Source organism: Oncorhynchus clarkii, chromosome 19 (genome assembly GCF_045791955.1).
Source record: "Oncorhynchus clarkii lewisi isolate Uvic-CL-2024 chromosome 19, UVic_Ocla_1.0, whole genome shotgun sequence".
Lineage (NCBI taxonomy): Eukaryota > Metazoa > Chordata > Actinopteri > Salmoniformes > Salmonidae > Oncorhynchus > Oncorhynchus clarkii.
In genome coordinates this window covers 37638146-37649667 of record NC_092165.1, presented here as the reverse complement: position 1 = coordinate 37649667, position 11522 = coordinate 37638146, and the positions used below count along the sequence as shown (strand labels likewise).

Here is an 11522-nt window from a genome sequence, read left to right as displayed (position 1 = left end):
GTTTGCTCTGTTCTGTGAAGGGAGTTCACAGCGTTGTACGAGATCTTCAGTTTCTTGGCAATTTCTCGCATGGAATAGTCTTCATTTCTCAGAACAAGAACAGACTGACGAGTTTCAGAAGAAAGGTCTTTGTTTCTGGCCATTTTGAGCCTGTAATCAAACCCACAAATGCTGATGCTCCAGATACTCAACTAGTCTAAAGAAGGCCAGTTTTATTGCTTCTCTTATCAGCACAACAGTTTTAAGCTGTGCTAACATAATTGCAAAAGGGTTTTCTAATGCTCAATTAGCCTTTTAAAATGATAAACTTGGATTAGCTGACACAACGTGCCATTGGAACACAGGAGTGATGGTTGCTGATAATGGGCCTCTGTACGCCTATGTAGATATTACTTTAAAAATCTGCCGTTTCCAGCTACAATAGTCATTTACAACATTAACAATGTCTACACTGTTTCTGATCAATTTGATGTTATTTTAATGGACAAAAAAGCGCTTTTATTTAAAAAACAAGGACATTTCTAAGTGACCCCAAACTTTTGAATGGTAGTGTATATATGGAAGGTTTCATTCAAATCAAAAGGGGTGCTGTCAAAAAGTGATTGAATTTTTGCGGATTTACCGAATGTACTCAGATAATAGTAAAAACTCTTGCACCACGAAAGATAAATGCTAACAAACGGCTAATCGCTGATTGGCATGCTAAATACAGTATCAATGCATTCTAAATGATAAATGCTAATGCTAGCGCTCACACTAGCAAGAGTGTGAGCTAGCTAACAAGCTAAATATAAATGGTAATTACAAACAACAATAGGCAATCTCGATCTCAGAAAACAAGCCATAAACATCTTACGGCACTTACTTTTAGATGCACGCACAATAAAACATCAGAACAGCAAATGTATTGTGACCACAGGAAGAAGAGTTGTTGGAGGGATAACATGAAATACTCATCAGAATGGTGAAAGCATGTTTCTGACTGAAAGCACGTTTCTGACATCTGACCTGCTCGTCTTCTGACTAGTTGGAATACAGCTATGACCGGAAGTTACTTTTTCTTAGCAGGTTAGGAGAACTTACACAGCAGGTTAGGACAATTAACGTGGCAGGTTAGGAGAATTCGGTTAAGGTTAGGAAAAGGGTTAGGGTTAGCTAAACTGCTCTCCTAACCTGCTACGAAAAGTAACTTCCGGTCGTAGCTGTACTCCATCTAGTTACAACCCCGTGCTCATGCTGGGGTCTTTGCCAGGGAATACTGACTGCTGATAGGCTAACATAATACTGACTAGTGTGATCTTGACAAATAAGAACTAAAGAAACGTTGTGGTCTTGTCAATAGAAGGCTGAGCTGCCTAAAGCTAGCTCAGAGTATGCTTCCCAGTCTAAAAAAGTTTGCAGACATTTTATGATTAAATTTTGATGTTTTTGTTCGTTTTGATATTCAGCGGGGGGGTTTTCAGCTGTTCGTGCACACAACATTTTTTGTTGAGGCAAGTCGGATTTTGGTAGCCAAAGTTTACATCCCTTCATCAGTGATTGGTCAACAGTATTACTCCTACTCGGAGTGTTTGTTGTCATTCAACGAGAGATGACTAGATTTCATGCACATTTTTCACTTGAGATAGTAGTCAGATATAAAATTGTGTGACTAAGACCTCTGCAAAAACTTCAAAGTTTATTTCAGATTTTTTGATTTATCTTTGATTAATTCAGACTATTTTCAGGAAGTGTATACTGGCTATGTTGTTGCCATGGTGTCTCAAGAGGGACAAACAGTAATATTGCTGATTTTCTCTTGTTTTTCAAGTGAAGCTCTTTAGGGAATGTGCGAGCATGCCTAGCTGAGTTCTATTAGAAGCAAACCGAACCTACGTATGCTGATGCCTTTAAGTAAGTACTAAATAGCTGACTGAAGCTGGCCATTTTTACACACACACACACACACACACACACACACACACACACACACACAGTCTTATACAGGTAACCTTGTGGGGACACACAAGTCCCATTCAAAATCCTATTTTCCCTAACTACAAATCCTAAAATGAACCCTAACCCATACTCTTACCCTAACCATAACCCTAATCTTAACCCAAAAACCTAACCTTAACCATAAACCTAACCCCAGCTCCTAACCCTAAAACTAACCCTAGCTCCTAACCAAATCCTTAACGTAATTCTAACCCTAACACTAATTCTAACCTTAACCCTAAATCCCCTAGAAATAGCATTTGACCTTGTGGGAATTAACAAAATGTCCCAAGTTGGTCAAATTTTTGTTTATTTACTGTTCTTGTCTGGTCCCCACAAGAATAGCTACACACACACACACAGGTTTGAAGTGTATTGTAAACTGTCCCAGGACCTCAACAACTTGTCCAGTAGTATAGTGGTGCCTGGAGAAGGGGGTATACACTAATTTTGCTCCCCAAAATAATTATATTGCAAACAGTGACATACAGTCTGAATGACCTAGAATGATTAATCCCATATTGGTCTTTCACAGTCATTCACAGGTTTCTGATTTAGATGTTGTTCAGGTTTTCCCTGTCAAACTCACACTTTTTTTCTAAATTGAAAAAGAACAAATCTGGATGTTCTAAGTCCACAAAACTGCTTAAACCACATCAGGAGACCACTTTTAAGGTCTGGGAAAAATCTAAGAAATGTTTATTTTTGAGGGTAGTTACCCTTTAATTGAACTGTGCAGGCACCTAGCACTGTTGCTTGGTTAGCAGTGTTTCTATAGTGCACATGAGCTGGAGTTTGCAAATGAATGGGGAAGCTGCATCCCAATATGGCAAACAGAGAATAGGCTAGTGGGTGTGTCGAAAGGAAAGTAGTGGGCATGAGGAAAGGAGTGGGTGTGACAAAAGGAAAGTAGTGGGCATGAGGAAAGGAGTGGGTGTGACAAAAGGAAAGTAGTGGGCATGAGGAAAGGAGTGGGTGTGACAAAAGGAAAGTAGTGGGCATGAGGAAAGGAGTGGGTGTGACAAAAGGAAAGTAGTGGGCATGTGGAAAGGAGTGGGTGTGACAAAAGGAAAGTAGTGGGCATGAGGAAAGGAGTGGGTGTGACAAAAGGAAAGTAGTGGGCATGTGGAAAGGAGTGTAGAGTATGTGTCGAAAACTCTCTGCTAAAGGTTAGACGGTTTTGATTGAGCAGTGTTGTTTTCATTCTGTTTCTTACCACTCAACTACCTTGCCGTGAGAGTTTAGACTTCTGTTTTGAAGCCAGACGATGAGTCTGAGTTGTATTTCACTGTTGTATTTCATAATTGTAAATGTTCCGTTATAAAACTGATGATTGTTTATTTTTTATTAAAAGTATTAATTATGTGTGTACTCTTGCTTTGTGCGTTGTATGCATGTGCTTACTGTGACTTTCACCCTGATATTTGCTACTAGGTAGCAACTTCCCATGCCCTTGCAGGACAGCAGTGCTTGGCAAGCGTGAGCAAAGGGAACTGTGTCCTGGTGTTGTTGCCTTTCATGCCCTCCCCACTGAGTAGTAGACTGCATGTAGGCCCTATGTATCAAGTGAGATGGTTATCAATATTAGTTATTTATTGTGTAGGCTGCTATCCTACTTTAAATAAAATCATGTGAGAGACAAAAATGGCCATGTTAGCTACTGCTGGTGACATGAGCGTGATAACCAGTAAGAAGAACGCTCAAGTCGGCAGGGACGTCGATACAACACCGGTTCACTGGTCGCCTGGTTATCAACTCATCGTGCAGCCCAATCAGCCACGCAAAACGGTCTTGAGTGGAAACCAATCTGCCCAATTAGCTGATTCGCATTCCACACACCCACTCGTCCATTCTCCAGTCGCCATATTGGGGTGCAGCTACCCATACTTGAAACAAATGGCCACTAGATGTATGTAAATAATCATGATATCATTCTGCCAGCTACTTTGTAGCTAGTTAACATTTAACTGAGAATGTTTTGGGGAAAGCCTTTCCATCTACCAGAATACAATTAGGCCTATCATTAGCATTGCGATATGTTTCCCGTTCCTTAATTGTTTGAAACCTGGAAGGTGGAGGCAATTATTTTATAAAGACTTCCTCATATGCGCACTCCTGTTCTATTGGTTTTCAAATAAACTTTATTTAATTGTCTAGCAGCCAAAGCTATTATCCTAGTCATATTACCAACCCATGGTAGTTGTTGCGTCTTTAGATCTCCCCTCATTTTAGAACAGTGTTTTCTCACAAATTGTATTTTGGAAGATTTTTAAGCTAAACACCTTAAATTGAATTGATTGGACATGATATGGAAAGGCACACACCTGTCTATATGAGGTCCCACAGTTGACAGTGCATGTAAGAGCAGAAACCAAGCCATGAGGTCAAAGGAATTGTCCACAGCACTCAGAGACAGGATTGTGTCGAGGCACAGATCTGGGGAAGGGTACCAAAACATTTCTGCAGCATTGAAGGTCCCCAAGAACCCATTCTTATATTGAATAAGACTCTTCCTAGAGCTGGCCGCCCAGGCAAACTGAGAAATCAGGGGAGAAGGGCCTTGGTCAGGGAGGTGACCAAGAACCTGATGGTCACTCTGACAGAGCTCCAGAATTCCTCTGGGGACAACCTTCCAGAAGGACTACCATCTCTGCAACACTCCACCAATCAGGTCTTTATGGTAGAGTGGCCAGACGGAAGCCATTCCTCAGTAAAAGGCACATGACAGCTCGCTTAGAGTTTGCCAAAAGGCACCTGAAGGACTCTCAGAACATGAGGAACAAGATTCTCTGGTTTGATGAAACCAAGATTGAACTCTTTGGCCTGAATGCCAAGCGTCACAGCTGGAGTAAACCTGAATGGGGATGTTTTTCAGCGGCAGGGACTGGGAGACTTGTCCGGATCGAGGGAATGATGAACGGAGCAAAATACACGCATTGGCCATGAAACACGCATTTGACCCTCTTCTCACTCGCCACACCTCATATCTCACGCATTGAAAATAACTACTTTTATTTTTCTAATTAGTTCACTGTATTGTCCTGTCCTGCAAAACTACTGTGAACCGCAGCACATTGAAGCATGTGAGTGGTCTAGTTATGTAAGGGGTCAAGGGTATTGGATGCGTGTTTTAAAGAAACGCCCCTCAAGATTAGAGTGGAGCTAAACGGAGAGAGAATGTTCTTTGTTGAGTTTATAAATCTGAAAAAAATAGCAGCAGGGTAGTGCTTTTTTTAATGTACAATGTCTCCTCGTTTGGCATTTGGCTGTGACAACGAAAAGGCAGCAGACATAGGCCAACAGTATGTTTTAGTAGGGAAGTTTGGAAGGGTGACCTGATTTGTAACTATGTTGTCAAACTTTGTGAACCCAAAGCTGTGCTTGTCAGCAAGAACACTACTGTTATTCCCCACACTTATTTTATTATTCCACTTCTTCACAATTTTACCACTGTGAACACATTTTAAATCTGATATGCCTACTTTTGTCTTTGAAAATGAATTACGCGAGGCAATGTATTTTTGTAGCCATTCATGGACAGTTTTGATTAAGTCATACATACGTGTCATGGCAGATTTCCTCCTCTTCCTCTGAAGAGGTGTAACAAGGATCGGACCAATACGCCACGTGGTAGGTGTCCATGGTTTTTAATAAGAAAAACTAAACATGACCACAGATACAAAATAATAAAGTGAACTGGCAACAAAACAGTCCCGTGTGGCACAAACACTGACACAGGAAACAATCACCCACAAAATACCCAAAGAATATGGCTGCCTAAATATGGTTCCCAATCAGAGACAACGATAAACACCTGCCTCTGATTGAGAACCAATCTAGGCAACCATAGACTTATATAAACACCTAGAATGAACACAACCCCATAAATCCACAAAAACCCCTAGACAGTACAAACACCCTAGATGAGACAAAAAACCATACATCACCCATGTCACACCCTGGCCTAACCAAAATAATAAAGAAAACAAAGATAACTAAGGCCAGGGCGTGACAATACGTATGGGATATTAAATGCTCCAGGCCTCAAATATAATGTGACATTTTAGTATTGTGCACATGCTAGGCAGAGATGGTAGGGGGATCTTCAACTGTTATAACCAGAACATTTTCTTGTTATAACACCCAGCACTTGCGAAACATAGATCAGGATTTTCTTCCAGACCTATTTTAAAGAGATAGTTTACCCAAATTACAAAATGTTTGTGTCCTTACTTTGAAAGCAGTCTATGGACAAGGAGAATGCAGTATATAATTTGGTTACCCACTGCCATCAACTATTAATTGTAGTATCTCCTTTGCAGAATTTTGGTGTAGTGGTAACACTCCTAGGCACGTGGGTAGCAACTTTCTACCTGAGAATAGGAATCAATCCCTGCTTCCAACCTTCCCACTATTTCTACCATTTTCCTGTAACCCCATCTCATTTCTGAATGTCTGAATTAAATGTCAAAACACCTAATAAATGTGTTTAAATATTAGCATACTTTAAATTTCATTCCCCCAAAATCTCAAAGTAAGTCGTCAAATCTGGAGTGTTCATTTAATGTCCAAAGCATCCCGGATACATCTGACCTGTGATTTTTTGCATTGTCCACCCTGGTCATAGGCCTGGGGCCATGCCAAAATACTGTACGTAGAATTGCAGGAAATTAGCTTTAAAACAGTAAAATGTTCCTGGGGTTTGTTTCAGGGGGCAATGAAATTAAAATCTCACTCCAAGCTTTCTTGCTACAAAAGTTGGCAGCCCTGGGTTTGAGTGTGTCAAGAACTGCAAAGCTGCTGGGTTTTTCGCACTCAACAGTGTCCAATGTGTATCAAGAATGGTCTACCACCCAAAGGATACCCAGCCAACATGAGCCAGCATCCCTGTGGAATGCTTTTGACACCTTGTTGAGTCCATGCTCCAACAAATTGAGGCTGTTCTGAGGACAAAATGGGGTGCAACTCAATATTAGGAAGGTGTTCCTAATGTTTTGTACACTCAGTTATACAAAATAATATGTCATGTCAACCATTTCCTTAGCCTATAATCCTGGCTGGCATCCTATTGAGTGCAATTTATATTTTTAATCCCCTGTTAACATTCTCAAGATCTCCAATAGGCTATTCTGCTGATATAATTCCATGATAATAACTAAAAACATAAGTGCAACAATCTTGTATTGCAGATCTATCGTCCCAGCACAACACAGGCACACATTGTTGCATTGACAGCACGGATTGATTATTGCCCGTGCAAAGAAAAATTATATTTGATTTTGTCTCGGAAAATGTGCTTTGAATAGGCATCGGTAGGCCTTATCTTCTGTCCCGTATAGACGGTAATGGTATAGCTGTGGAAACCAATTATTGAATAGATGAATAAATAGAGCTGAATTACCCTACTGTCTCCCGGGGAGACGGAGAAGTAAACAATAGAAAGCTGAGCCCTGGCCTAGAGACAAAAGTAGTCTACAAGGCAGTAGTGATTGGGGGCACATCCGCACTCAGTTCTAAATTTACACAATTTGTCTTTGCAAAGTTAGAATGGATACGAAAGGCAACAAACGCGCAACTTCAGCAGGCTACCGATTGCCAGACCCACCTAACGTCTCTTTGATATCACAGTCCTCCGTCTCTGTGTACAAACTTCCGCCGGACAGGACTCGAAACACCCGCGGCGGAGAGAGTCCTTGGGAGAACCCCGACTCTCGCGACCCAGTCAAACAGGATCAAGTCTGGCGCGAGTTCGTGCGCGCAGAGAGGAATGGAGTGAAAGAATGGTAATGGCTGCTTTTAGAATGCACAACATGAATTATTTCCCTCCTTATCGTTTTTTACCAGTCTATCGTTAGTGCACATTTCATACAGGTAGCCCAATCTGAACCCGAAATCTTTACTGTTGTTAGCATTTAATTCAAATTCATGATACAGCCTATGTTTTCCATTTATTCTTGAAGAATTAAACGTACAATTAAATGCTGACAATGCTATCTGGTACCTAATGAAATAAATGTAGGCCTTTCATTAGGGAGGTAGGCCGTAGACCAATGACACAACTGCGTTTTAAGTGTATATCCCAATGACTGTATATGAATGGAAAAAGCCCTAGATCACGTGATACCAATCATTCCTATGTGAAGACTCAATAGCGCATTGAAGCCAAATCTGCTAACATTATGCGTAACCTTAAAATAAGACTAAAAAATAAAAAAGTTTTTTTTACAATTCGGACCATTTTGACTTTGTGGCTGTACTATCTAGTGGAAACCCAACTGAAGTAGGTTAAGATGGTGTCTCAGGGAGACATAACATGGTCACATAACATGTATGTTCCTATTCCAGGAAGTGATGTTGCAGGCTATCTCAGTGCTGCCCCTCCTCATTGAGTAACACAATTTGAAGGCTGACCTGGGTACTTTAGGCTACCATTAGCAACGATATAAATTATCCTTATAATTTCTTCTCGGTGCGATTTTAAAATAATCGGTTCAAGGACATACATCCGGTATATTAGAATGATTTATTGGTACTATGATTGTCGGAAGCTAGCCAACAGTAGCCCAGAGGTTAGAGCGTTGCGCAAGTAACTGAAAGGTTGCTGGATCGAATCCCCGAGCTGACAAGGTAAAAATATGTCGTTCTACACCTGAACAAAGCAGCTAACCCACAGTTCTCCGGTATGCAGTCATTGTAAATAAGAATTTGTTCTTAACTGACTTGCCTAGTTGAATATATATTTTTATGTTATTTTATTTACATGAAGATTTACATTTTTCCATCCACTATATTTTCTGCTAACAATGCATACCGCGGTCGGCCTTGAGCTTCCGTGACATCAATGAAAGGGGGCAATCGTTCTCCCCTGGTATAGACAACCATATAGGCCTACAATCATAATTGTGTTTTGATCCACAGGCAGAAGAATTGGAGTTTTCTCAAGAACTATGATCAGCTGGTAAATAATTAGCCAATTTGTTATCTCATTAAATAGTCAACTGTTTTATTTTAACACAATCTCTTGTTGATATCAATGCTGCATGACCCCGATCTTAAGTTGGTATGACCCTAAACTTTGTGCCCACTTGTCCACACAGGGTAACCACAGGGCAGAGAGCCCTTTACCAAACTATGTGCCAGTGTTTTCTGACCATATCCCCAACACCACCAACCAGATGTTTGGGAGTCGTGTGTGCACACCACTGGGCAGGGAGCTGATGAGAATGGATAAGCTGTTAATTGGAAGCTATAGCAAGTGCAAGCCGGGTCCAGATATGCAGCCTTGCTAGCATCAGCAGGGAATAAGACTCACCCAAGAATGCCCACAATCAATCCCGCTTTCCAAAAGAAAGCATATCAGTTCTGTTTAAAAGGTGTAGCTCGTGTTCATGTAGCTAGTGATGGCTGATATGGCTGATATGTTCCTTGAATTGAGGTTTTACTCATATTCATTGGAGGCTTGCTTTACATTAGGAGCACCATTTTCAAGAAATCTATTTTAACTGATAGCTGCTCATGTGTTTGACCCGTGAAGAGTTTACACATTGCCAATAGATCTAGTTGAGGCTCTACTTAACTCAGAAAATGATGCCATTTTTGTTAAATTTCTGTTATATTTCTCAATAAAGAAGTACTGTATATTGTACTATGGATATTATTGTGTGAACTAACTGAAGCATAGCCTATTCAATGATACACAAAAAAACAATATTTCCATAGTGAATACTTTCAAGCTCATGGGAACTCACCCAGTTGAAGTTGACCTCAGAATTTATCATAGCGAGTCATTGGCTCTTGCCATATGTTGTGTAGATCATCCAGCTATGTGCCTCAAGCACAAAAGAATGCATAGGAAATATTAATAATGAAATTAGATGGTTCTATTTTCCCTATTTATTTGGCATTAAGGTATAACTGAAGCTACACAGATGATTCATTTCATTATCAATGGGCTTGTAAGTGATGAACATATCAAAGCTATGTGAACATGATGAAATGACGGAGAGAGGGAAATGCTTGAGTCTTTTAATAACTAAGAACTAATTTGGCAATTGCCAAATAATATTTTTCTTTGCTAAATCTTTTTCTTATTCTTTGTAAATGCTGAAAAATCCCCTTATAAGGAACTCCACTCTGGGAAAATTGCCTGTGGGACAAAAATACAAAATGTTAACATCACTGTTACTTCAGCCATATGCTACTGTATGTTACTGTAAAGTAAAGGCATAGTTAATGAAATTGATTATTTTTGGAAGGATTGTTCAGAATCATACCTCTATAGGATAGAATACCAGGGGCAGGATTCTGCCAGCTATCTTGAGCAGACTCAAATGGCAACGCCATAGGCACAATGAGGGTAGAGTGTGAGGGAGGCTTGGAGGCTTTGTGGTGGTCCATAATTGCCCCATAGACTTGCAGTTAGTGGGGAAAATGTTAGCAGGAGATCACCACAAAGAGCAATGATTGGCTGGTACAGTCTTGGAGTTAAACCTAATGTAGTCTAAATTAACATTCACCTGCTCTCCTTTGGGGAGACTGCCAGCGATCCCCAGATGTCCATTCATTCCCATTGGGGGAGGTGGTGGTACTGGCTTGTTCTGTAAAACACGTTAACTTATTTTACAATTATTAGTAATATTCTCACAGTTGAAACACAATGATCATTCACTGCTTTAAATTGAATTGAATGTAAGTGTATACCTCAGCATTGGGCTCAATTTTGTCAACCCATCTGTGCAGGGTTGGATCCCAGATAATCTGAGGATGAAAATAATAACACTGTGAATCAAGCCACAGAGAAAAACACTAATCCACTAGTGTCTATATTTGAATAACAGGTTCTTTACCGATTTGTCATTGTCCTCGGGTAGATGAGCCTCCTTCAGATGAACCTCTTTCCCCTACAGAGAACCAGCTGAGCCAGCCACCATTGTTTGGTGTGTTCTTTGCCGCAGGGGTCTCAGGTTCAGCCACTGGCCCGGCTGCCAGTCTGGCTTCGAGGGTTGGCCTCGGAGTGTTCTGGCTTGGTGATGGACATCATAGCAGGATGCGCAACATGTCTACTCCGGACATCTGTAATAAGAAGGAGAAGTCTGGCCACTCTGCTCATGTCACCATACAGAACAATCACTAGCTGACAGGTTAGGAGCGTCTCACTCTGATACTCTCAACCAGACTGCCGGCAGTCACAAAGATTCTTAGAGCTAAACCTATTTTATGTAGCTAGAGAACGCATGAAAATATAACAGCCATACACTCACACGAGTAGCAGGCATTTGATCTATCACAACTAATTATCACACTCTTGCAATGGCAAATTAATTTCTTATAAAATAAGGCTTAAATGACCTCTTCTCTTGGAATAGTACACACTCCACCATCCCAGTCCCACTTTCGTCCCAACATGGGGATGATGGGAGGTGGTTGTGGAGGATTGTCTCTATTCTTCACAGGGAAACCGGCTTTCGTGAGGATCTCTTCCCTCTGTTCAGAAACGCTGCTTGTTGGGAAGATCCCCTCCCTCTGATGAATGTTGAGATTACCTC

General features: G+C 40.8%; 1 protein-coding gene across 1 annotated transcript; it reads left to right on the top strand.

The window, feature by feature from the left end:
• The first annotated feature begins 7440 nt into the window (after nt 1–7440).
• LOC139374236 (ciliary microtubule inner protein 5) lies at nt 7441–9620 on the top strand. Its single transcript, XM_071115261.1, has 3 exons — nt 7441–7760; nt 8896–8935; nt 9075–9620. Exons 1-3 carry the CDS (start codon nt 7525–7527, stop codon nt 9264–9266), a joined length of 468 nt encoding a protein of 155 aa, XP_070971362.1. The 5' UTR covers nt 7441–7524; the 3' UTR covers nt 9267–9620.
• Nucleotides 9621–11522: the final 1902 nt, after the last annotated feature.

What these genes read in the sequence shown, in the direction of transcription:
- LOC139374236 (XM_071115261.1), top strand. Translation starts at nt 7,525, where the DNA reads ATGGATACGAAAGGCAACAAACGCGCAACTTCAGCAGGCTACCGATTG. An exon ending in AGGAATGGAGTGAAAGAATG is followed by an intron (nt 7,761 to 8,895) that starts GTAATGGCTGCT and finishes TTTGATCCACAG; the next exon opens with GCAGAAGAATTGGAGTTTTC. An exon ending in TCAAGAACTATGATCAGCTG is followed by an intron (nt 8,936 to 9,074) that starts GTAAATAATTAG and finishes TTGTCCACACAG; the next exon opens with GGTAACCACAGGGCAGAGAG.